Source organism: Babylonia areolata, chromosome 9, assembly GCF_041734735.1.
Source record: "Babylonia areolata isolate BAREFJ2019XMU chromosome 9, ASM4173473v1, whole genome shotgun sequence".
NCBI lineage: Eukaryota > Metazoa > Mollusca > Gastropoda > Neogastropoda > Buccinidae > Babylonia > Babylonia areolata.
The window spans coordinates 6,313,578-6,341,368 of NC_134884.1; the positions used below are offsets into that span (position 1 = coordinate 6,313,578).

Sequence of the window (27,791 nt, forward strand, 5' to 3'; positions counted from 1 at the left end):
CAATTACCATCGGCTTTGGTTACTCTTCCACTTGCAGCTATTGAAACAATGCTGTCGTTAACATTTACCACTGGCGCACACACAGGGTTAATGCATAGACTCACTCTGAAAACACGCGAGTCAGAAATGGCTACGATAAAACAAAGAACGACCGCCTTCATCAAACTCTCAAGTGAAACAACAGGAAAAACGTCACCATGAATACAACGAAATGAGGATTATCATCATGAACAAAACCTGAATATCCAAAGATTAATAAAAATGCTTAAAATTCAGCTCTGAGGAACAAATAAATTAATAATACAAAACGCTGTATAGTTTACACAAATCTCCTTTCCTTCTTAGAAGGAGTGAAGGAGAGAGAGAGAGAGAGAGAGAGGGAAAAAAAGTTAAATCACAGTGAAGGGTTCAGAGAAATCTCTCCAGTCTCTTTCCCACGTCAGTCATAGCCAGCCTCCTGATCAGCAGTCACTCAGCTGTCAGCCAGGAATGCACAGGAACCTGAAACATACATCTTTCATCAGTCAATCACTCAGCTGTCAGCCAGGAATGCACAGGAACCTGAAACATGCATCCTTCATCAGTCAATCACCAGCTGTCAGCCAGGAATGCACAGGAACCTGAAACATACATCCTTCATCAGTCAATCACCAGCTGTCAGCCAGGAATGCACAGGAACCTGAAACATACATCCTTCATCGGTCAATCACCAGCTGTCAGCCAGGAATGCACAGGAACCTGAAACACGCATCCTTCATCAGTTAATCACCGGTCTGATTACCATATACGGACTGGGATTTTTTTTTTTTATTACGCCCTCCACTAGACTCTTTAGTGGTGGTCTGGGTCACGGACTGGGATTTTCTTTATTACGCCCTTCACTAGACTCTTTAGTGGTGGTCTGGGTCACGGACTGGGATTTTTTTTATTACGCCCTTCACTAGACTCTGAGTTGTGGTCTGGGTGCTAGTCTTTCAGAAGTGATGTTAAATCAAGGATCGGTGTGAAGCCAGTGAGACCAGTGGCTTGATTAGTTAACATGGACTGGACGTTACATCTGTGTCTCCAGGTTACTGTGCTGAGGGGACTATTCTCTTTGTCCTGATGTGTGACCATATGAAGTCCTTGTGTACTTGTCTTCCACCTTTCCAGAACAAACACATACCCTGGCAACAAGTTTTATCATCAGTAGTAGCAGTAGTAGTAGGCCTCCTTCGGTCATGGTTGACCATGGATAGAGTATATCCGACCTAATGTCTAATTAGGCCGTCTGCTTGGACCAAACAGCGTCGCCTGTGACTGTAGAGACCGATGCGAGAGAGACAGTCTCTGTTGCAGCAGTCACATGTGTAAGCTGATGCTGGTCTGTTGGCTGCCATCCCTTTTCTGCGAGCTCGCTTTTCTGCTGCAGCAGCTGACAGTTTGTCCTCACCAATCTGTAGCTGATTCTTGAGAGTGCTTCTCCAGCTGTTGCGATCATCTACAAGGCCCTCCCAGGACTCAGTGTTGATCTCATGCGCCTTCATGTCACGTTTGCAAACGTCTTTGTATCTTAGCTGTGGGCGGCCGATGCTTCTCTGCCCCGTGGCGAGCTCTCCATAACGGATGTCTTTTGGGATGCGACCATCTTCCATGCGGCGAACGTGGCCCAGCCAGTGCAGCCGACACTGTCTCAGCATGGTATACATGGTCGGGAGGCCAGCACGAGTCAGGACTTCAGTGTTTGTCACATTGTCTTGCCAGGAGATGCCAAGTATGCGCCGTAGGCTTCTCAAAGATGGCTGTATACAACGCCTGCGTCCTCAGCGCTTTGCATAGACTGTCAGAGATAGTTCCTTTGAACAGGTAGTCGCTGTCACAGTTCTGAGGTGAACACCTTCAGAATGGGTGATAAGCTGTGTACACTGGCTTGAAATCAGTTCAGCAGTGCTCTCAAGTCCATAAAAGAAGGTAACTGGATGCATCTCAGTCATAAACATTGACTGCAGTGTCTGACTTCGCAAAAAATTGTTCGGACGAGGTATTAATTCGATTGAGAAGGTTCAGGTCATTTTCAAGAGCTGTCAGTCCTGTGTCCGATGTCCAATGCTTAGACAGATCCCTGAATGACACAAGGCATGAATTATAATAACTCACTCCAACAGCTGACAGGACAGCATGTAAATGACTTTTAACAGGGCAACGGTTTCAGTTTTAAGGAGGTGTCAAAGCGTGTTGACTTATCCATTCATGCCAGACCACATCTGCTGTAAAAAAACAAAAAAACAAAAAAAAACCCCGACAACAACAACAGTATCAGTATCAGTAGCTCAAGGAGGCGTCACTGCGTTCGGTCAAATCCATATACGCTACACCACATCTGCCAAGCAGATGCCTGACCAGCAGTGTAACCCAACACGCTAAGTCAGGCCTTGAGAAAAAGAAAATAAATAAATAAATAAAATAAATTAATAATAAAAAATTAAAAATAAGTTAATAAATAAATAGAAAAAAATATTATAAAACAGATAAATACACAAAAATACAACTACTACTAATAACAATATTTATATAACAACAACAAACAAAAAGGTCAAATGAACACACTTGAAGAAAACGACTGCACTACCTTGTGGAGGTAGAAGTGTTGTCTAGATGTAGGTGTAGGCTTGTTCAGCGAGTGATCTCCTTGTTCGTTTGGCCGGCGAGGCTAGCTCTTCGTCCTCCTTCCTCTTCATACTCCTGAAACACCATCAGCCCAGCCTCATTTTTTTGACTCACTTGTGTAAACAAAGTGAGTCTATGTTTTAACCCGGTGTTCGGTTGTCTGTGTGTGTGTGTGTGTGTGTGTGTGTGTGTCCGTGTGTGTGTGTGTCTGTGGTAAACTTTAACATTGACATTTTCTCTGCAAATACTTTGTCAGTTGACACCAAATTAGGCATAAAAATAGGAAAAATTCAGTTCTTTCCAGTCATCTTGTTTAAAACAATATTGCACCTCTGGGATGGGCACAAAAAATAAAAAAAGAAGCCTAATTATATGCAAACTGCATTTACTGTTATATTTATATTTTTTGCATTCTCTAAACTTGGCACTTTGATCTGATATTCTGACACAACAACAAGAGGAGTCATTATTATCATTTTTTTGTTCAAACGGGAACTTCTTTTGCTAAGCATGGAAGTTTTATTTATTTTGCAAACGTTTTGGTGCAGATAGTAAAAAAGGGAAATTACTCTGTAATTAATACTAGGGGACTTAAGTGAGTCTTGAAGGCCTTGCCTCTCTTGTTTTGTTCTGTAAAAAAGGGAAATTACTCTGTAATTAATACTAGGGGACTTAAGTGAGTCTTGAAGGCCTTGCCTCTCTTGTTTTGTACTGTATCTGACTATCTGACAATGTGACAATGACCATCAGAGCAGCAGGGGGATACAACTGCTGTCTCAACTCATCCTCTTCATACTCAATCAACCCAGCCTTCCCTGTGGGTAGTGTATGACTGCTAGTTGTAGCCAACTGAGGCCATCACAACAGCAGATGAGGCATCTGCTTTCCTGACTCATCAGAACAACAGAGGAGGCATCTGCTTTCCTGACTCATCAGAACAAGAGGAGACATCTGCTTTCCTGATTCATCAGAACAACACAGGAGGCAACAACTGTCCCGACTGTCTGGGCAAGAATTTGATTATAGTGGAGAGTGTCTTGCCCAAGTTACCTCCCAACTCTCTCAGCCAAGAGGGTTTTAGGACGGTCAGCGTTGGGGTGGTCCTCAAAAGGCCAACCAGCCCCCGAGGCTGCAGCACTAACAAAGAGCCAGTGCAATCCTGCCTCCTCGTTTGAGAGTCACAGTCCTTCAGAAAAGACTAAGCTGTAAATGACTTCCCACTGCAGTGGAGAAACCATTGATCATACAGCTCTCACTTTGCTGTTGGCCCGACTGTAACCTTATGCCTTCTTAATCTTATACATGTATACAAATGTACAAAATATCTGTGCTGCTTTTTGTGGCCTGGCCAACTGCACAAGGCTATATCAGGACCGGAAGAACCGAGAAAGATTGTTCACGATGAACCTGGGGTAAAAAAAACACAAAAAAAAACAACTTAGAGAAGAAAATCAGGCACAAGTACAGTTACATTCATACACAAAAATCTGATACATGTCTCCGACATTGACCATTCTGTAAATACCTAATCAGAGGGTTGAAAAAAAAAAAACCCATAAAAAAAAAACACATTCATAAGAATTAATATAATCATGGGCATACAAAACAAAAACTAGTCACAGTATTCTCAAGTACTGACAAAAAAACCAAAAAAAACTAACAATTAATATAATCAAGGGCATACAAAAGAACTAGTCACAGTATTCTCAAGTACTGACAAAAAAAACCCCAAAGGATTAATAAAAAAAAACAAAAAAAACTAACCTAAACATAAACATAATCACATTACAATCAAAGTATCCTCAAGTACTGACAAAAAAAAATGACGGATTACAGACAAAAAAAAAAAAAAAAAAAAAAGGAAGATAACCCCCATCTCACCTCGTCGTTGTCTTCTTCTCCCTGCCCTCCACCACCCCTCCACCGCTCCCCACCACCACCGTCACAGTCTTCGGCACCGACACCAGTGATGACCCCGCCACCCCTGACTCCGTCCCCGTCCCCGCCCCCTTCCTCCCCCCTGCTCCAGCCGATACCAACGCTGACATCTCCTGCTGCTGCTGCTGCTGCGAGGAGGAGGAGGAGGCAGAGGAGGTCTGCTGCTGCTTCCCTGCCAACTTGAGCTGCGAGGCCGTGAGGGTGTGCAGCAGGGAGGTGGGGGTGCTGGAGGGGGTGGGGTCCGGCAGCAAGGTCAAGGTCATGGTGTCCGAGTCGCAGCTGTCGGCCTTCTCCTGCTTGATCAGCTTGGAAGTGAAGTCCAGGTGGGCCAGGATTTCCGGGGCGTCGATCGTGGGGATCTGCGGCAACAGTCACAATCCGCTTTATTCATAAGTAAAAACAAAACAGTAAAGGGTCTCAATGATTGTTGGGATCTGCAGGTAAAGGGTCCTAGTGACTGTGGGGATCTGCACCATCACATTCCCCACACAGAGGCAAAAAGAAACAGTAAAGGGTCTCAATGATTGTTGGGATCTGCAGGTAAAGGGTCCTAGTGACTGTGGGGATCTGCACCATCACATTCCCCACACAGAGGCAAAAAGAAACAGTAAAGGGTCTCATTGATTGTCGCGATGTGCACCAACAGTCACATCCCAAAGGGATTGGTTAAAAAAAAAAAACGTAAAGAATCCCACTGATCGTAGGGATCTGCAGGTAAAGGATCCCAATGATCATGGGGATCTGCACATGTCGATAAAACAAAAAGGTAATGGATCCCACTGATCATTAGGATGTGCACATTTGTCACATCCCCATATGTAGGTAAGAAAGCTGAAGCATCTATTAATCGTGGGGATCTCCACCAACAGTCACAATCCCCTTATGTAGGTAAAAACAAAGTAAAGGATCTCACTGATCCTGGGGATCTGCACCAACAGTCACAATCCCCTTATGTAGGTAAAAACAAAGTAAAGGATCTCACTGATCCTGGGGATCTGCACCAACAGTCACAATCCCCTTATGTAGGTAAAAACAAAGTAAAGGATCTCACTGATCCTGGGGATCTGCACCAACAGTCACAATCCCCTTATGTAGGTAAAAACAATGTAAAGGATCCCACTGATTGTGGGGATCTGCACCAACAGTCACAATCCCCCATAATTATGTAGGTAAAAAAATGGTATAGGTTCCAATGACCATGAGGATCGGCACCAACCGTCACAATCCCCGTTATGTAGGTTAAAAGAAAAGTAAAGGGTCCCATGACTGTGGGGATCTGCAGATAAAGGATCCCAGTGGGCGTGGGGATCTGCACCAACAGTCACAATCCCCGTATGTAGGTAAAGAAAGTAATGGGTGTAAATGATCATGGGGATCTGCAGGTAAAGGGTCCCACACTGAACGTGGGGATCTGCAGGTAAAGGGTCCCACTGGTTGTGGGGATCTGCACATCTGTCACATTCCCCCACATGTAGGTAAAAAAAAACAACCCAGAGTACCACAGCCTTTTACAGCCATCGGGGCAGTGAATTCGTCTTGTCCCCTGTGTCCAGGGCCCAGCCCTATCCTTAGCCATTTCCACAAAGACTAGCAGTGTGTCTCACCACCCCAGCCCACACTCGGTACACACTGTATGTCCCAAAACTACCATTCAGCCAGCAACATACAAGGTGTGTTCAAAAAGTATCCGACCTTAATTTTTCGTGCATGAACAAATGAAGCTAGGGAGACGTGGTTTCGTGCATGTATGTAGGCAACCGTAATGCACATGCATGAATTTTTTCCTGCCTGCAGAAGCTGTCAGTTGACGGCAGACCGCTGATGAGTGAGGAAGTGTGAGTGAGCGCCGTCAGATTTTCGTTTTAGACAAAATAACTGAAAAACTTGAACAACGCTACTGCATCAAATTTTGTGTCAAGCTTGGCGATTCCCAAGTGGAAACAATTCGCAAGATTCAACAGGCCGTGTGACTTTGGGCTGTTCCCACAGCTGAAAATGCCCCTGAAAGGGACCAAATTTCAGTCCAGAGAAGACATCATGCAGAATGCGACGGACCAGCTGCACGCCATCCCAAAAGAGGCGTTCCAGCGCTGCTTCCGACTGGCAGAACCATTGGGAGAACTCAGAAGTGTGTGGCAGCCCAAGGGGACTACTTTGAAGGAGATTAGTGTAAGTTTGTTGTATCTGGATACAAGTAGTTTTTATGAAGAAAGGTTGGATACTTTTTGAACACACCTTGTAAAAGCAGGTGGTAGTTGAAAATGAATAATTTTGATGTCAGCATAGCATCCAAACAAACTGTGACCATCATAACAAAAGTACCAAAAAAATCCGGTCAGCTTGTTTGTTATGGATATTTATGTACTACCTATCCTTGGTCACAGACCAAGCTCTAAGCGCTTCACAAGCACAGAGTCATTTGCACAACAGACCACATACCTGGGTAGAGCCGACTGAGAGCTGCCGTTCGGCACTCATCATTCATTTGTGGTGTCATTCAGTCAGGTTTAATTGACTTATTACACTTCTGTTGTACTTCTTTACCAGACTGATATGGATAATCTTATAACGCTTAACCTAGGTCAGAGACCAAGCTCAAAGCGCTTCACACACACATTCACACACAAACAGTATGTCATACGTTTCTTGTCTCATTCAGTCAGGCTTCAGTCACACACTCACGCATGCACACGCACATACGTTGGCATCACTGGTGAACATGGAGTGATGGCCTAGAGGTAACGCGTCCGCCTAGGAAGCGAGAGAATCTGAGCGTGCTGGTTCGAATCACGGTTCAGCCGCCGATATTTTCTCCCCCTCCACTAGACCGTGAGTGGTGGTCTGGACGCTAGTCATTCGGATGAGACGATAAACCAAGGTCCCGTGTGCAGCATGCACTTAGCGCACGTAAAAGAACCCACAGCAACAAAAGAGTTGTTCCTGGCAAAATTCTGTAGAAAAATCTACATCGATAGGAAAAACAAATAAAACTGCATGCAGGAAAAAATACAAAAAAAATGGGTGGCGCTGTAGTGTAGCGACGCGCTCTCCATGGGGAGAGCAGCCTGAATTTCACACAGAGAAATCTGTTGTGATAAAAAGAAATACAATTACAAATACAAATATGACGACGGGTGAACAAGCAGTCACCTGGCTCTGATCCTGCGCTGATCCCGAGGGCTGCTCAAAGGTGACGGGCGTGGCCACCACCGGAAGGGACGCAATCATGCTCTCCAGGTCAGCCGAGGTCGCAGGGTCAAAGGTCACTGCTCCACCCTCCAACCCCTTGTTCGACCCCCCGCTCCCTTCCACCCCACTCTTGGCGGCGGGGGCCAGCTTGTTCAGGAAATGTTCACCTGTGGAGAAAGGTGGCAGAATGGTTTAATCCTTTGAGCCCTCAGTTCCTGAGCAACTTTAACCCTTCTGCCTGAGCTCCTGAGCCAAAATTTGCAAATAATTGGTATTAAACCCTTTGAACCCTGACCACCACTTTACTGGTGGCAGAGAAAAATGACGTAATGCCCAGCCACCGGCTGAGCAGTGCGTAAACACTTGAAGCGTGCAGAGTCTCAACCTGGCCCGTTAGGGCAGAAATCAGGGACAAAACGTGCGAGAAAACAACTGTACACAACGCAGCAAGTAATTGATATGCTTGATGATTTATCGGAAGTAGAGTATGACAATGATTACTCTGATAGTGAGGTGGAATTCGAATCAGATGATTTTGCTACAGATAGTGATGTTGAAAATGAATCTGAGCATGCAGAATCATCAAAGGAGGCGTGTCAGGTTGAGACTCTGCACGCTTCATGGTAGAAATCGATCTTTTTTATCCAAAGCACATGCACGAAACACAGTGAAAAGGCGCGGCAATGTTGGTACTACGTTCGCTGACGTCAGAATATTACGGTTTTTCTGATTGGCTCTTCAATATAAGTCAACCAATAGCAAAACACGACACAAGTGTTTACGTACCGCTCAACCGGTGGCCAGGCATTATGCCACCCCTCCCCACCACCGGTAAAGCGGTGGTCAGGGCTCAAAGGGTTAAGACGCTTATCTGCTTAAACAGTGTTCGTGAGGGTCTGAGGGTTCAAACTCCGGTCTCACCCTTTCTCCCAAATTTACTAGAAAAATCAATGTTTAGTCATTCGGGAAGAGACAATAAACCAAGGTCCTGCATGCAGCATGCCCTTGGCACACTGAAAAAGTACCCACAGCAACAAAACGGTTGTCTTCTGGCCAAATACTGACGAAGAAATCCACACTAATAGGTGCACAAACACATATATGCATGCACTCAAAGCTTCACTAGCTTGCTGGGGTATTGCTGCTGGTCAGGCATCTGCCTAGCAGATGTGGTGGAGTGCATATGTGTATATGGATTTTCAAAATGCAGTGATGCCTCCTTCAGAAACTGAAACTCAGTCCGGAACTCACCTGCTTCTGCCGAGCCTGCCTCCCCCTCCTCCCCTTCCTCCTCGTTCTCCTCGTCACTCATGTCAGACACCAGTTCTACCTGAGTGCCCGCCTCCTTCTGTGGAACACACACACACACACACACACACAGTCACAGTCACACACACACACACACAAACACAGAGTCACACACACACACACACACACACACACACACACACACAATAATAGTATCTCACTGGTAAATAAAAACTGCAACAACAAAGAAAAACAACCACTTCCCATTTTTCCATCGGATACAAATCACTCCTTTCCCTTAACAATCAGTATCACTAATAAAGACCTTGAAAGGAACTCACCCTAAGCACGGAAGTGGTGGGAGATCAAAACTGAGGCTGCCACATAAGAGAGCCGGGAATTAAAGACCGCAGAATCTGGGATGACTAGTTAATTGTCCAAACGGATGGCCAGTGATGATGAGGATGATTTAAAAATCGAATTTCAGTGAGACCAGAAAGCAATCAAACATGACAACAACAGTGCGGGTTGTAGGCAGACTTCCTTTTCATTATATCCAGTCCTTGTTTACTTGACTTAAGGTTGAAACATATCCAGCCTAAGTTTTATAATAACCCATGCCGCTTTAGATTCAATTTGCGAATGTCATCCAGAAATGAAACTGTATTTACAATGCCTTAAAGCGTTTGCGTATTGCTATAACTTAGATCATAATATCAACATAGATTGTCAAACATAACAAGCATCTGAAGTGTAAATGTTAAACAATGTGTTTTTGAAAAGTGTTTGTGTGATTGATATAATTGTGACTTACCCCTTCAGTAAGGGGCTTAGGCCTAAATCTGAATAAACAATTTCATATTCGTATTCGTATTCAGTCCGCTGGCATTCGGTGTGCCTACAAGGAACAGATATATATATATATATATGTACTTAGAATCTGACAGGAAAAAATGACTCCTCCCAGCTTCACATCAGAAAGTCACAACTATAAATATGTGTAATCGAACAGGCTGTCCCCGGCAAAATTCTGTGAAAAATCCACTTTGACAGGAAAGCTAATACGCTTGTAGACAGGAAACAAAACAAAACAAAAAAAAGAAAAGAAAAGAAAAGAAAAGAAAAAAAAAAGGTAGTACTGCGCTGGTGAGTGACATGCTCTCCCAAGCCAGAATTTCACACTGAAAAATCTGCTGTGACAAAGAGTGATACAACACATTTCAATAAATTACAATATAATTCGATAAATTACAATACAATTCAATTCAACAGATTACAATACAAAAATCTGCTGTGACAAAGAGTAGTACAACACAGTTAAATAAATTACAATACAACTTGATAAATTACAATACAATACAATTCAATAAATTACAATAAATTACAATAAAATACAATAAAATACAATTCAATAAATTTGAATACAATACAATACAATATAATACAATTCAATTCAACAGATTACAATACAATACAATAAAATACAAATCAATAAATTTGAATACAATACAATACAATACAACACAATATAATACAACACAACACAACACAATACAATAAATACAACACAATCCAATACAACACAAAAACTCACATTCCCGTCATCATCGATGCTGTGGTGGCCCGGCACGGTGACAATGATGCGTTTCTGCGACTTGCCGCTGTTGGTGGGCGCCGTGGCCGTCTTCTTCTGACTCCCTGACGGCTCCGTGCCGCGCTGCTTGCCGTCCTTCTCCTCCTCTCCCTCAGCTGACAGCAGCTCGTCCACCGAACGGTCAGGGGGAATCTTGTGACAAACGAGATGATGACTGAACTGAACTGCTGTCAAAGTGTTCCTGGAATAGTTTGGGTTTTGGTTATTGTTGTTTTTTTTGTCTTTTTTTTCCCCTCCTTGCATAGAAGGTTATATTTTTTTTCTTCAACATCATCGCCATAACGATTTCATGTATACATATTATGTCAATACAGCGAAAATTTCGCTTATGACACATTTGGTAATTTCAGTTACAGTATTATATTTTCTCTTCAACATCATTGCCATAACAATTTGATGAATTTCAAGTAGCATATTACATCAATACAGCAAAAATATAGCTTATGACACATTTGGTAATTTCAGTTATAGTATAAGCGTGGTAATAGTTTGCAAGGGTATTTTGAAAGAAAAACAAACAAACAAAGAAATGAGCCAACATCATTAGTTGCTTTTTTGTTTTTGTTTTTCATGCACATTGTGACAAAACTAAAATCAGGTTCAGATCACAGACTTTTTGAATTTGTGATGAATGAGAGACGACTCAACTGCTGTGAAAGTGCTGCTGGAATTTTTTTTTTTCATGCATACTGTGAAGAAACTGAATTGAGATCACAGACTTTGTACTGACGCCACTTACTTTATGATAAACTGTTACAACTGATGATTATTAATTCTGTGTTTAGAAATCAGCTGACAGATTTATTGGCAAACGCTTTAAAATGTTTCTCAAACTGTACTGTTGGAAATGTAGGAAAACTAGTGCTTAACTGGCAAACGCATGAAAAATCTTTATCAAACAGATGGAAATCACAGGAAAACTATGACGCCCCCCCACCTCTCCCGACCCCCTCTAACCTCCCTTAAATAAAAAAAATCAGCTAAGCCATATAAGACAACGAGTACAGTGCCTCTAGTTTAGGAGTAATGTTATGATTTGGTGTTTAAATTTCAACTGATTCATAAGGCAAACACATTAAAATGTTTCTAAAACTGATGGCAATCATAGAAAAACCTTCAACCCCCACCCCATACCCTGAAAAAACGAAAAACAAAACAAAAAATTACCTAGGTCTTTAACTTAGCCCCAACAAATACAGTAGCTCTTGTTTTGGAGCAATGATAAAATGTTATAATCTAGTGTCTACATTTAAACTGATTCATTGGCAAACACATCAAAAATTTTTCTCAAACTGATGGCAATCACAGGAAAACTATCAACCCCCCCCCCACACACACAAAAAAACAACAACAACAAACAAACAAAATCAGCTAAGTCTTTTAACTTTGTCAAAAAATATAGTAACTCTAGTTTAGGAGTAATGATAAAATGTTATAATTCAATGTTTATATTTGAACTGATTCAGTGGCAAACGCATTAAAAATGCTTCTCAAAATGATGGCAATCATAGGGAATCTATCAACGCCCATCCCACAACACCAGAAACAAAAAAAAAAAAAGAAATAAAATCAGCTAAACACACACACACACACACAAAGAACAACAACAACAACAAAAAATCAACTAAAGACCTGTAACCCAACCAACACAGTACCTGCAGCTTAGGAGTGACCTCCTCGATGCGGCCGTCAGGGTGGACAATGACCACCTGGGGGGCGTTGCCCAGCTTGCCCTCCCTCCACTCCTGCATCAGGTCCCCGTGCAGTATGTGGTCTGCCGTGATCGTCCGCAGCCCTCCTTCCCCTGCACACACACAGTGCGGTCAAAGAATTTGCTATGTCCAATGGATTAGGTCACCACAGTTAAAAATGATTAAAAAAAAAAAAAATTTTAAACCAACGACGTATCTACAGACATGCCAACCCCTGTCAGGTGTTTGTAGGAATTTCTTCCGCTTTGTCTGTGGGCTGCAACTCCCACGTTCACATCTACATGAGTGGGCTCTTACGTGAATGACCTGTCCGTAGGAACAATCAGGAAATTTGGTAGGAACATTTCGAATCTGGGAGGAACACGCAAGACTCCGAGCCACATCAGCAAACGTACGTTTTATCTAAAAGGCATGCAAACACTTGGGCCTGTTTTGACCCACTTGTTCCTCCCTTGCACTCCATAGCTTAATCCACCAGGACACTGACGCTGTTTGACTAAGACACAACTTGATTCAGCCACGTTCTCTCATGTTCGGGCAAACAATTAAGCTGAATGGTCCACTCAATGCTCTTTCAATATAAATATGCACGCGATTAGCTGAGCATCATCACGTGAGACCAAGGTTAGTTGTGGCTGCCATGGCCTTGAAATCGATAAGTCTAGAGCATTAGGGTAATGTTACAACAGAAAAGCATGTGAACATGCTATGCAGTCGAAAATGAACAAATTTGACGTTGGCGTAACGTTGCAACAAACTGCAATCGAGTGTAACAGAATACAGGCAAAATTGTAAAAGTTGGCATCCCTGTGTCTATGTATGATAGTCAGTCATGTCCCACTATGACCATCAGAACAGCAGAGGAGGCAACTGCTGTCCCAATCATCTGGGTTGGAATTTGATTGCCTTGCGCTGGGACTATACGGTCCCCCAGGTGGCAGATGGGGGAGCCCTCCCTTTGGGGGTTGCACCAAATGATATGGAGTAAGGTGCCGTGGACCCACATAGTCTAGGAGAAGGACAACTCTGCTTTCAAACCTGGGCAGATGGAGTCCGATAGCCTCAGCAGGCAGTCCTTCCAAGAGAAGGAAAACTCCCAAGAGAAAACCCGGCCAACTGCAAACCAGAACAGGAGATCACTGAAGACGGCGCCACAGTGGCCTCTCTAAGGGGCGTGATCCAGTCAAAACCGGCTGTGCACGTACTCTACGACACATGGCTATGCAGACGACAATTTGATTGCACTGGTGAGTGTCTTGTCCAAGTTACATCCCCACTCTCTCAGCCAAGAGGGCTTTAGGACTGTACAACCTGCATTAGGATGGACCCAAAAGGTCAGCTAGCCCCGAAGGCTGCATCACTTAGAGCCTGTGCAGTCTTGTGTCCTAATTTGTCATAGACTTTACAAAAGCCTAAACTGTAATGAATGAATTCCCATTGCAGTAAGAATTAAACCACTGATCATACACCTTTTACTTTGCTGTTGCCCCTAGTGTACACTTATGTCAATCTCTGACAAAAGCAAAGCGTTGAGATAAAATGAAGAAGAAGGAGGAGGAGAAGAAGATTCAAGAACAAGAAAAAGACGAAGAAGAAGAAGAAGGAGGAAAGGAAGAAAGAGAAGAAGACGAAGAAGAAGAAGTAGCAGAAGGAGAAGAAGGAGAAGACTTGACACACCTTCCCCTGATGCAGCAGAGGTGGTGTCGTCCTCCGACACGTCTCCGTGCTGGGCCATGTGGCGCATGAGATTCCCTTTGTTGGCGTAGGACTTGTCGCAGGCAGAACAGTCGTGGTTCTTATCCCGGGGGGCAGGGGGGTGGTAGTCAGACGTGTGGTGGTGGTTCTTGTGCCTGCGCAACAGCTGCTTCTGTCGGAAGGCGTGGTCGCACTCGTCACACTCAAACGGTTTCTCGCCCGAGTGGGTGAGGATATGAGATTCTAGATGGCGCTGCGAGCAGGCGGCGTAGTCGCACTCCTCACATTTGTAGCACTTCTCCCCTTCGTGGGTCTTCCAGTGGAGCTTGAAGTGATACCTGTCAGGAAAGAAGTGCCAGTCACTGAACACACACAATGTAAGTTATAAACAGAGGTCCCATAGGATTTTACAGCCAGTATGGCAGTTAATTCACACTGTCTCGGGCTCGACATAGGAAGGCTGGGCCCAATCCTCTCCTTCCGCTATTTTAACCTTCCCAAACTGAAGTCCGGCACCCATTTACACCTGAGTCAAGTGAGGAAAATCAGAGTAAAATGTCTCTCCCAAGGACACAACATCATGCCAATACAGGGTCTTGAACCCAGATCTCTGGTGAAAACCGGATCAGAAGTCCTATGTCTAGGTTCTGAGGCCTCATTACACACAAGGTAAGAATTAGTAAATGAACTGTACACAAAAAAAGGAAATTTTCTTCCTAAAATTATGTTTATCTAACATGCTTACCGTGACCCACCAGTGCAGACTCTGGCAGGGGTCTGACATTCCTGTCCTGTGCAAACTACTATCTATCTATGTGGAGAAAATGAAAGTAGCTACGGCCGATAACCTCCCCTTTTGCCACCCTGACTAGCACCCTCTTTTTCCAGCAGCCATCTTGACTCCTGTTCCTGTGCTCTTCATACGGCTAAGTTGTTGTTGTTTTTTGTATTTTCTGTCTGTCTGTCGATTCTCTGGCATTCTTGGTTACTTGAAGGAGAGAAACAAGGAAAACAGAGAAAAAAATATCTAAATATGTGAAGCATTTCCTGGCTTGTCTTTAATGAGTGTGCGAGGTCATGGTTGTTCTTTTGGTTTAGCAAGTTTCTTAATCACACACACACACACACACACACACACACGCGCGCGCGCACACACACTAACAAATGCATGCATACACAACCCTTTCACTTCTTTGTGCACACACTAAGAACACACAACAGATACACGCAAACATTTGATGACTCATCTTTTTGCATGGATTTGCAGTGGTTAAAACTAAACTGAAGTCGTGTTCAATAAATAACACAAATTTTACTAAAAATAAAACAAAAAAAAACAAAACTAAACAGAAAAAAAATCTTCTAAAATAAAACATTAATTCGCGCCAACATGATTTCTACAATACACTCTAAATGCTAGTCTCACACCAGTCACAGACTGAAAATATTATTCAAAAACACACAACCTCTTAACCACTTTTTTTTTGTGTGTTTTTTGTGTGCACCAACCCTTCACAGCAATGCCAAAAAAAAAAAAGAAAAAAAAAATCAGAAACAATCATTCCCTCACAAAAAACAAAAAATATACCCTGCCAAGTCAGTCAGGTTCTCAGAGAACGCAACCAGTTCAGAAAAAAAAACATTTCCAGTCAAAAAACTAAAGTTTATAAAAACCTTTTGGGTGGTAGTTGAATCCTCTTTGTTTTTACACGACGTTTCGACCATAGGCCCGTTGTCAAGTGAAGAGAAGAGGACAGTGTGAATAGGAAAGCCTATGTGAGGAAAGGGTGATGACATCTCACTACTTTCTGTAGGCTTTTATAGGCTTTCCTATTCACACTGTCCTCTTCTCTTGACATCTCACTACTTTCTGTAGGCTTTTATAGGCTTTCCTATTCACACTGTCCTCTTCTCTTCACTTGACAACGGGCCTATGGTCCGAAACGTCGTGTAAAAACAAAGAGGATTCAACTACCACCCAAAAGGTTTTTGTAAACTTTAGTTTTTTGTCTTTGAAGAATCCTGCAGTCATTTTTGTCTTCTTCCCTCATTTCCAGTCAAAAGAAAAACGATTCCCTGCTTCAACAATCCTTCAGCACACAACCACTATAGCACCATCAGTCGCTCACTTGTCTGTGAAGTGTTCTTCACACCTGTGGCAGACATACAACCATGATCACATCATGTGGAGTGATGGCCTAGAGGTAACACGTCCGCCTAGGAAGCAAGAGAATCTGAGCGCGCTGGTTCGAATCACGGCTCAGCCACCGATATTTTCTCCCCCTCCACTAGACCTTGAGTGGTGGTCTGGACACTAGTCATTCGGATGAGACGATAAACCAAGGTCCCGTGTGCAGCATGCGCTTAGCACACGTAAAATATCCCACGGCAACAAAAGTGTTGTTCCTGGCAAAATTCTGTAGAAAAATCCACTTGGATAGGAAAAACAAATAAAACTACACGCAGGAAAAAATACCAAAAAAAATGGGTGGCGCTGTTGCATAGCGACGCACTCTCCCTGGGGGACAGCAGCCCAAATTTCACACAGAGAAATCTGTTGTGATAAAAAGAAATACAAATACAAATACAAATCACGGTCATTCACCTGTCCTGGAAGTGCTCTTCACACCTGTGGCAGACACACAACCACGATCGCAGAGCAGTCACTGACCTGTCTGGGAAGTTTTCCCCGCACTTGCGGCAGGTGACCGGTTCCTCGCTGTTGTGCAGTTTCTGGGTGTGGATCTTGAGGTCTGTCTTGCGGCCGCAGGTGGTCGGGCAGTAAGGGCACTGGAAGACGGGTTTGTTCCCTGAGTGGATCAGCTTGTGGGCCTTGAGGCTGTTGGACTGGGTGAACCTGAGAAATAAAAAAAAAACAGAAGATGATTTACTCAAACTGTCAATTGTTAACCTGAGAAATGCTTTGCTCAAACTGTCGATTATTAACCTGAGAAATTCTTTACTCAAACTGTCAATTGTTAACCTGAGAAATGCTTTACTCAAACTGTCGATTGTTAACCTGAGAAATGCTTTGCTCAAACTGTCGATTGCTAACCTGAGAAACCAAAAAAAAAAGATGATTTACTCAAACTGTCGATTGTTAACCTGAGAAATGCTTTACTCAAACTGTCGATTGTTAACCTGAGAAATGCTTTACTCAAACTGTCAATTGTTAACCTGAGAAATGCTTTGCTCAAACTGTCGATTGTTAACCTGAGAAATGCTTTGCTCAAACTGTCGATTGTTAACCTGAGAAATGCTTTACTCAAACTGTCAATTGTTAACCTGAGAAATGCTTTACTCAAACTGTCGATTGTTAACCTGAGAAACAAAAACACAGAAGATGCTTTACTCAAACTGTCGATTGTTAACCTGAGAAATGCTTTACTCAAACTGTCGATTGTTAACCTGAGAAATGCTTTGCTCAAACTGTCGATTGTTAACCTGAGAAACAAAAACAGAAGATGCTTTACTCAAACTGTCCATTGTTAGCCTGAGAAACAAAAAAACAGAAGCTTTACTCAAATTGTCAACTGTACTGTTAACCTGAAAAAAAAAAAAAAGAGAATAAATTTATACATGTTCAAAACAACTTTTTTTTCTTCAAATTTACTCAGGGGGTGCAACTTTGGTGCAGAATAACCTTACTGGCTGGAAATTAGTGTGTGCAAAATTAATACACATCTGGTTCTCTGTTTTTCCTTTTGAAAAAAAAAACCCCAAAACCCCACAAAAACTATATATTAACTGTCAAAGCCCACTTAAGATCATCAAAGATTAAACACTCAAACAGAAAAAAAAGAAACAAAAATCTGCAGCTGTAAACTAAAGGCAGTCAAAACAACATTTAAAAAAAAAATCCACACGATACTCACCTAGCTTTGCAGATGTCACAGACATAGGGTTTCTCTCCAGTATGAATTCTCATGTGGCGCTTCAGTTTGTACGTATCAGGACTAGCGTAAGAGCACGTTGAACACTGATATGGCCTCTCACCTGTTAAAAAAAGGTAAATATTTTTTTCTTACTGATTTCACTGAAAAAGGAAATTTTCTTTCTAAAATTACGTTTAAGTAACATACTTACCATGACCCACTAGTGCAGACTCTGGCAGGGGTTTGCAATTCCTGTCCTGTGCAAACTACTATCCACCTATGCGGAGAAAACGAAAGTAGCTACAGCCGATAACCTCCCGGAAGTAGGTAACCTCCCCTTTGCCCCCCTGACTAGCGCCTCTATTTCACAAGTTTCTTCAACTAGTTTATCTGCCATATTTTACTGTACATGCATACACCTTTGACATGTCTATTAAAAGGAAAAGAAAAAATTCATGTGACTGTCTTTGTGTTTTACTTTTCAAAAGCCAAGACTTAAGAGCTTGATCCATGATTGAGGATAGGTGCTAGATAAATATCCATAACATACCCATAAAGATATATATGTATTTAAAGGTTATGAATAGTCATGATTTATTTTAACTGTTATGATTGATAAGTACACTGTAATCCCGTGGAAATTAAACAAGTTTTTCATTAGAGGAAAAAAAAAAAAAAAAAAAAACCAAAAAACACCTGCAAATTAATACAAAAACTCATTCCATTCTATTGCTACCTTCAAACACTTCACTTCCCATACTGAAGTCTCTGACCAACCCACCCACCTGTGTGTGAGCGCATGTGACGCTTCAGCTTGCTCAGCTCAACACTGGCGTAGTCGCATTCCGGACACTTGTGAGGCTTCTCGAACGTGTGCCGGTAACGCACGTGCCGCACCAGCTCACCAGACGTGGTGAACGCCGCATCGCACTCTTTGCACTTGTGCGGCCTGGTGCCCGTGTGGGTGTTGACATGGTTCGTCAGAGACGCCAGAGTCTTGAACCCGCGGTTGCAAATGTCACACTTGTGAGGTCGGTCTTCAGAGTGAGATTTCATATGCCTGGACAGAAGGTAGCGTTTCGGGCTGGTGTAGTTGCAGTAGGTGCACGTCAGGTCCGAGTTGAGGTTGGGGAAGATCTTCTTGGGCGTGATCTTCAGGATGCGTTTCACCGTGCCGTCCTCTTCGATGTACTCCTCTGTCAGCTCGCTGGCTTCCTCCTTGAGTCCAATGACAGAGTTCATGTCCAGTGAGATTCCCTGAGCGGTCAGTTCCTTGTTGGTGCCGTCGGGCTGCGTGACGATTAGCACGTAGTTCATCTCCCCGTTCTGTCCCTCCGACGGCAGGATGGCCAATGTCTGCAAGGTGTTGGTGGCGTTCAGGATGACAGGACTGGCTCCGGCTGCCCCAGCATCTCCCAGAGTTAATGCCTGCAACAACATTTCACGTTTGATAATAACAAAAATCTCAGTGTTAATGCCTATGATAAAATTCATAACAAAAATCAGTGTTAATGCCTGCAACAACATTTCATAATTAATAATAACAAAAATCACAGTGTTAATGCCTGTAACAACATTTCATGTTTAGTAATAACAAAAATCATAGTGTTAATGCCTGCAACAACATTTCATGTTTAATAATAACAAAAATCATAGTGTTAATGCCAACAACATACATTTCTAGATTGATGATAACAAAATTCATGGACAGAGATGCCAACTCCTGTCAAGTGTTTTGTAGGAACAATCAGCAAAGTTGGGTGGGGCATTTTGAATCTGGAAGGAACACTCGCACTGTGAGCCGCATCAGTAAACGTGCATTTTACCTACAACTTTACATACCACCAGACACAGACGCTGTACAAGACGCAATTGATTTCGCCCCGTTCGTTCTCTCTTGTTCAGGCAAACAAAAAAAACTGATTGGTCCACCCAATACAGTTTCAATGTAAACATGCACACGATTAGCTGAGCATCATCACGTGAGACCAAGGTTAGTAGTGACTGCCTTGGCCTTGTGATCGATTGGTCTAGAGCGTATGGGAAATGTTACAACAGGAAAACATGTGACCATGCTATGCTGTCGAAAATGAACTCATCGGAACAATTTTGACGTTGGCATAACGTTGGAACAAACTGCAAATGAGCGTAAGTAAATACAGCGAAATCGTAACACTAAACTGTTGGCATATGTGCATAGAGTTAATGCCTGCAACAATTTTTTTTTAATTCTGTAAAAAAATTATTTAAAAAAAAAAAAAAATCCACTCTGACAGGTACACAAATACATATATGCAATCACTCAAAGCCTGACAAACACGTTGGGTTATGCTGCTGTCAGTGCTGTCAGCATCTGCCTAGCAGGTATGGTGTAGCATGTACAGATTTGTCCAAACGTAATGACGCCTCCTTGAGAAAGTGAAACTGCCTGCATAGCATGAAGGGAAAGCTCATCAAGTTTTGTTAATACTTTGTACGATACCCCGAGTACTGATTTATCCAGTAACAACAGGCTGCTTCCCTTGGACTGCTTGCGGATATTTGCATACTGCAGTGGACACACTCAGTTTCGCTTCTTCAATCAGTTGTAGCCTCTTTAATCTTTTTGTTGTTCGCCAAGTGTTTTCAAGGAAACTGAGAGAGTTCTTTAATGCCATTGTGCACCGTTCTGTGTATGAAACATGGCTTGGGTAGTTCACTCAACAGTTGCAGGGGTGGTCCACAGAAACTGCAGTGCAGCTGCACGCTTTGTTGGAATGGAGCTGCACTGACTGATGGGGAGCAGCTGCACCAACAGAGTACAGCTGCACCAACTAATGGGGTGCAGCTGCACTGACTGATGGAGTCCAGCTGCAATGAAGGAGTACAGCTGCACTGACTGATGAGAGTACAGCTGCACCAACTCATGCACGTACAGCTGCACTGACTGATGCCAGTGCAGCTGCACTGACAGGGTACAAGTGTCCAAAAGAGACTGACCTGCAGGCCCTCAGCGCTGATGCCTTCCATGCCTGGCTGCACAGAGATGAGCTGGGACTGCACGTCTCCAATCTCCATGGACTGGTCGTTGGTGTCATCGGAGAGGCTGTCCGGCACCAGCAGGTCAGTGCCACTGCTGGTGATGGTGGCGCTGGTGGTGGCGATGGTGGAGGACACAGTATCCAGAAGGTCGTGGCTGCTCGATGGCATCACCAGGGGCTGACCAAGCGACTCCAGGGTCACTGGCAGGTCCTTCAACACAGAAAACAAACACTTACAATAATTTTTTTGAAAAAGCAGCAAAAAACAAATGAACAAAAAAATCCAGTAACGTATCTTCATGAAATCAGGTTACAGGCAGGTCCTTTGAAAATGAAAACAAACAAAAAAGTAAAATCCAGTGGAGATATGAATCCCGGGTCAAAAGCAGATCCTTTGAAAATGAAAACAAACAACATCAAAAAAGAAATTCTAAGTCTAACATTTAGACATGCTGTTCTTGATTTTTAAATGTCTAGTCACTTTTGTGATTTGAGACAATCTGCTTTGGTGCGAGTTGTTTTAATCTGCAGTTTTGCACGCACGCACACACACATCTATACGGACATAAATTGCACATGTCTTTAACTCTCTCCATACGAACGGCGAAAGAGACGACATTAACAGCGTTTCATCCCAATTACCATCATCAAAATATTGCAAGCAGAACGCTCTTATACTGAAGAGGTGAATGTTGACAAAGAATACCACAGTTCTGACGACGGAAGCTAAAGGTTGGGTCATTCAGACACCCACTGGACATCCGAGGGGTCTGTGTAGAGAAGAGAGGACTGGCCGTACTGAGTGAGTTAAGAATACCTCCACACTTACTTTACACATCACAATTACAACTTTTCAAACTAAACGATTCAATCCAGAACGGGGCTGAACTTCGCCTACCTTCCCATCACCCCCGACTTGAAGCCCGTCGTCCCCCAGAATCTGCATGTGACCCCCTTCACCCAGCGACAGGATGCTCCCATCCTGGCTGAGCGACACGATGCGGATCACTTTCCCCTCATTGGCGTCCAGCCCGTCGTTCACCGAGGTCATGATGAGCTCCTGGGAGGACCCCGTCAAGTCTGAGATGCTGCTGGTCAGGTTGACGAGCTGGGCCTGCACTGCAGCCATGCTTGCGTCATCAAGGTCGATGCCTGCAGATTCCTGAAAGACAGAGGGGACAGAAGGACTGACCAAGGATCCTTAGACTGTAGGCAACAAAAACCTACATTGTAATAACCTGTTCCACAGAGGGCTGTCTCCTCACAGGTGCTCCATTTAAAGCTCATCAAACCCTATTTAGAGAATAGACACTATTCAAGCTCATATTATTAAGTGGAGTGATGGCCTAGAGGTAACGCGTCCGCCTAGGAAGCGAGAGAATCTGAGCGCGCTGGTTCGAATCACGGCTCAGCCGCCGATATTTTCTCCCCCTCCAATAGACCCTGAGTGGTGGTCTGGACGCTAGTCATTCGGATGAGACAATAAACCGAGATCCCGTGTGCAGCACGCACTTAGTGCACGTAAAAGAACCCACAGCAACAAAGGGTTGTTCCTGGCAAAATTCAGTAGAAAAATCCACGTCAATAGGAAAAACAAATAAAACTGCACGCAGGAAAAATACAAAAAAAAAAGGGTGGCGCTGTAGTATAGCAACGCGCTCTCCCTGGCCTGGGGAGAGCAGCTTGAATTTCACACAGAGAATTCTGTTGTGATAAAAAGAAATACAAAATACAAAATTATCATTATAATCATTATCATAACCATTATCATTCGTATCACTCTTATTCAGTATTGTTTTTGATGCTTATTATGATTGTTGTTGTTGTTATTCTTGTTATCGTTATTATTATTATCATTTTATCATATGATGATCATCACCATCAAAACTGTACACTCCTCTTTCCTCTGAATTGCCATTTAACGCTTGCCTGGAAACACAAAAAAAGAAAATAAACAGACACACAAAAAAAGACTGGATTGTTAAACAAAAACTTAACTTAAACACAAGTTAGCATCTTCTAGTTCATGTTTCAAAAAGAAAACAAGTAAACATAATAATAATAATGAGACGCATTTTCAAATTCAAAACGCAGTCTGATGTTTGACAAATCACAATGCTACACATCAGAAAAAGGTAAACAGATAACTTGTGCACTTGCTTGATTGTTACAAAAACTATTCAAAATGCTAAGGAAAAAAAACCCCACAAAGAAACATGTACATGAAAACAGGAAGTGTTTGAATGGTGTTGTGCATGTGAATGTGTGAGAGAATGAGAGAGAGAGAGAGAGAGAAACAGAATGTGTGTGTGTGTGTGTGCGCACATGTGTGAGAAAGAGAGAGTGTACATAATTGTGTGTGCGTGTGTGTGTGTGTGTGTGTGTGTGTACATAATTGTGTGTATTTGTGTGTGTGTGTGTGTGTGTGTGTGTGTGTGTGTGTGTGTGTGTGTGTGTGTGTGTGTGTGTGTCTGTGTGTGTGTGTTCAAGTGCACATCACTGTGTGTGTGCGCACACACGCGCGTGTGTGCGTGCATGCGTGTGTGTGTGTTCAAGTGTCCATATGATATATATATGTGTGTGTGTGTGTGTGTGTGTGTGTGTGTGTGTGTGTGTGTGTGTGTGTGTGCCTGTGTGCATACATGTATACATGTGCACACACACACACACACACTCACCTGCTTGATCTGCGCCACCAGGTCACTGTCGACCGCATCCTCCCCTGTCACCAGCGAGTGCATGTTCTGCGCAGAGTCCTCCCCTAGACCCGAGTCCAGCAACGACTGCTCACTGTAGAAGGCGTTGCTGAAGTGACCACCGCTGGAGCCGTCCACCCCAGACTGGAGCGACTGGGCTGCCGACACCGACGCCAGAATGTCGTTGACCGAGTCAGACCCATCGCCGTCGGGAATCACGGGCAGGGAGGAAGGGTCGGCACCCTCAATTTCCTTGTTGAAGGTGACGAGGTAGTTTTGAATGTCCACGAGGTTGTGGGCTGAGACGACCGTCCCAGCCACCTCGCTGGGGTCCATGGCAACAATGGGATACTGCTCTCTGCCTCATCCAACGCCCAGCACAGCCTGTCAAAAAAGAAAGTGTCACTGCCAGTTCAGAGGTTTCGATCTTGGATCCACAGACCCAGGCTTTGACACACAACACAGACAGATGTGGGGGCGTGGGGTGGGAGGTGTGGGGGGTCTGGTGAATGGTTCTTCTGTGCAGGGCCCCCGTGACTCTTCACAGAGCTGACGGAGAAGAAGAAGATCTATGACTGATGACTGTGTTTGTTTGTTAACCGGTCAGAGTATTTGAAAGGAGGAACTCTTAGAACATGTGGAAGATACAGATTAGCACATCCTAACTGAGGAACTGTCTTTGAATTTACTTTTCTATTATCAGAATCACTCAGAAACTTATGAAACTTCTTAAAGATAATTTTTCAATGTAAAAACAAACAAACAAAAAACCAAAAAACCCAACCGAATTTGAAAAAAATTAATGCAAAATTCTTGATACTGTGTGTGTGACATACAAACTTTTTTTTTAATGTGTTGTTTTCCATCATAAACAATGATCATATTGTTTTATTCTGATAAAAATTTCATAATTCAGTATGATAAAACACACTAACACTGACAAGTGGATTTTCTTTTCTTTTTTTCTTTCTTTTTTTGTTGGGGGAAAAAAAAAGACTTGAATACTTGCCAACCTGCCCTGTTTTGTTTCTCTACCACCCGTGACTGCTGAACACCACCACCTCCCCCCCCCCCTCCCCCCCACCCTTCCATGCCATCCGCCTTCCCCAGACCCCCTTACTTTTCTAGTTTCTTCTTCTTCATCATCATCTTCTTCTTCTCCCTCAACTCTGTGAAGAGTCACTGGGATGCCGCACAGAAGAGCTCTTCACCATATTCTTCAAAGTCAGTCGGTTATGTGACAAACTGCAGGTTTTCCTGTCCATTCTGTAATGCTGCCAGTCCATCATTTTACATGTCTCCTCCTCCATCTCCCTCACTCAACAGAGGCTACTGGATCTTGTTATGTGAAAGAAACCCCCCCAAAAAGTTAAAAATACATAAGGACAGAATTATGAAAGCTGTTAAACTTTAAAAGGAATAATCATCATTGTTATGTCAGTCAGTATTTTAAATTTGCTGGCTTCAAATTTCATCTACAGACATAACAGAACTGATAACATTCATTTTCAACACATGAGTTAGCCAAGAATTGTTTATTCAATGTTTGTATAATCCAGTTTTCCCCATGATCAATCCAAAAATATGTATTTTGGTACAGGATGAAAATGTGTGAAACAGGATGTCTGGTATAGTTGAGTGACACTGACAACACAGCTGCTTCTTTGAACTTTGATTAGTTTGAACAAAGATGTGGCTCAGATTTGACCCATACTGTATACATATATACACACATCTGGGCTTAAAAAAAAAAAAAAAAAAAAAAAAAATACACACACACGTGTGTGTGTGTGTGTGTGTGTGTGTGTGTGTGTAAAATCAGACCTGCTGATTGCTGGGATCAGCACAGAATACAGCCGTGTCACAGTCTCATACCAAGACTGAAAATGAGCACGAGTCATCATTTCAATCCTCATCATTTTCTCATCGCTCACACTAAATTATTGATGATATATCATCATCCTCACTGATCACTAAGAGATAAAGAGGAAAAATGTCTACACACACACACACACACACACACACACACACAGAGAGAGAGAGAGAGAGAGAGAGATTACTGGCCAATGGACTGATTGCACGGTACTGTCATTGTGCCCACGGGTCTCATTTTGATTTGTGTAGTAAATTAGCTTATTTAAGATCCCCCTTCCCCACCACCTTCCCTCTGTGCATGTGTATGTTATGTATTTTGTTGCTGTTAGACACTGAATCAATGACTTAAGTCATGGCACTGGATGCAGAGTTAATATTTCTCATTCTCACTCTCACTGCCAGTCACACACACACTGAATGTATTCAGGATCTGGAAAAAAGGGGTGAGGGTGGCAAGATTTGTTTCTCACTTTCTGTATTACAATCTAGCATACTGAGTTAAAATTAAGACTGTATCATTACAGTTGTTGAGTACACTAATAATATAGACCTGCAACTTAGTCGTTAGTGGCATGTAAAGTGGAGTACTGTCTAGTCCCTGTAGCTAAACCAACCTGGTCCTTTATCAGGTATATCATGCTAATACTGCCAGTAACTCTGGCAATCAGTCTAATCTGGGAACATAACTTCATAAGCCCAATTCATCAGTGGATGCTGTTGGTACAACTGATGTGACATCAATATACATGTAAACAGTAAATAGCAACAGAATTCAAACCCTTTATCAGTTTATGACCCAAACTAAACTTATTCTGGTAATGTCACAACTTTCTATATATTTGGTTAAAGTCATATCCCAAATCAAAACCATGTCAAACTGGTGACTGTGTCGCTCAATCCTGTCGGTGGCAATCATACTGTTGAATCTTCGTGTTTCGCTTTTGAGTGACTACAACACTTATACTGGTGACGAAGTCAACGAAGTATGTATCATGGAGTGCGATTCAAAATGTCTCCTCCCTTATGAAGCAGCCTATTTGCAAACTCAACAATTATCACCAGACTTAACACTTTTTCTTCAAATACGCATATAAGATCCATATCAGGTGATCTGCATAGCTGACTTGATGACTGTGACAACAATAAAAACTATGTCCCCAATAGACCCAGTTTACAAGGTTAGCCTGTGAACAACCACCAATACCAAGATGCTATTGATGGTTGGTGTGTTTGTATTTTTTTCTTCGGAATCGCCATTCTATCCCAAATAATCAGGTGAACGTCAAGAGAGATGAAAACTAATTTGTAAGGTAGGCAATCCGTGGGACAGGTGAAATTTGCCGCTAGGAGGGGTACAGTTGACTTTCAGCGCCCCCAAAAGACAAGCGCCCTCTGTGAAAATCACAGTGGCGCTGTTGTCGTTGATCACGAGGACGAAGTATCGAATGAAACTGAGAACATAGCCACTTACCGCGTTGTTGTTACCGGTGTGGGTTGTAGAATTGCACGGATTTTACCCGAATTCCATTAAATTGTCACTGTTTTGTTGGTCACAATGGTTTGTAATGTTTTTGTTGTGCTTCTTGCAGGTTAATCGGAATTCAAGATGGCGTCCTGTACATTGGTAGACGGAAGTAGGTCAAATGCAGACGGCATCCGTGTTTAGAATGGCTTGTGATGTGAAATAAGTTAGGTTTTTGAGGGAGAAAGGAATAGAGATAACTAATTGTTGCTGCCTTATTTTTATCTTTAATTGTGTGCTCAAAATGGTGTTTAAAAGTTAATGAAATTGAAGTAATGTGAATGCGCATGTGCATTGACCTGTATTGTCAGTGTTACATCGGGTTATGGCTTCTGAGTCGGATCACAGGCGCACGAAATAAAGATTCGAACCTATGAATCAGCGCTTCATAAGAAAGGATGTGATCAATTTTCAATTTTTTGTACATGCACGTTAAACATTATGGTTATTAAATGCATAAACTGGTTAAGTCAATGCAGTGGCCGCCGTGGGGTTCTCGGCAATGGGTTCGAATCTGGTTATCACAATCTTCCTTTCTCCCAACTTAAAATTTGACTTGAAACTGTACCGAGATCCCGTGTGCAGCACGCACTAATTGGCGCACTGAAAAAGGACGGACCCATGCAACGTCAGTAAGAGTAGGCGTTGTCCTCTGGCAAAATTATGTTCAAGAAATCCACTCCAATAAGTACGGCATACCGTTTCTGCATGCACTCCAGTC

The 27,791-nt window shown here is 42.9% G+C and overlaps 1 protein-coding gene across 4 annotated transcripts; it reads right to left on the reverse strand.

Moving 5' to 3' along the window:
* Positions 1–451: 451 nt before the first annotated feature.
* Positions 452–27,267, reverse strand: LOC143286032 (uncharacterized). 4 transcript variants are annotated; one of them, XM_076593554.1, is made up of 15 exons: positions 27,020–27,267; positions 23,656–24,057; positions 21,876–22,139; positions 20,937–21,188; positions 18,743–19,385; positions 17,958–18,078; positions 16,754–16,939; positions 14,065–14,420; positions 12,331–12,479; positions 10,616–10,807; positions 9,025–9,121; positions 7,735–7,940; positions 4,528–4,943; positions 2,609–2,721; positions 452–561 (listed from the first exon to the last, which is right to left on the reverse strand). In XM_076593554.1, the coding sequence occupies exons 2-14, from the start codon at positions 24,007–24,009 to the stop codon at positions 2,631–2,633; spliced, it is 3,327 nt and encodes a 1,108-aa protein (XP_076449669.1). In that variant the 5' UTR covers positions 24,010–24,057; positions 27,020–27,267; the 3' UTR covers positions 452–561; positions 2,609–2,630. The 4 variants fall into 4 exon arrangements, with proteins under 4 accessions (XP_076449669.1, XP_076449666.1, XP_076449667.1 ...); XM_076593551.1 differs by having other exon boundaries at positions 452–501; positions 27,020–27,262; XM_076593552.1 differs by lacking the exon at positions 27,020–27,267 and adding an exon at positions 26,417–26,682 and having other exon boundaries at positions 452–501.
* Between the last annotated feature and the right edge of the window lie 524 nt (positions 27,268–27,791).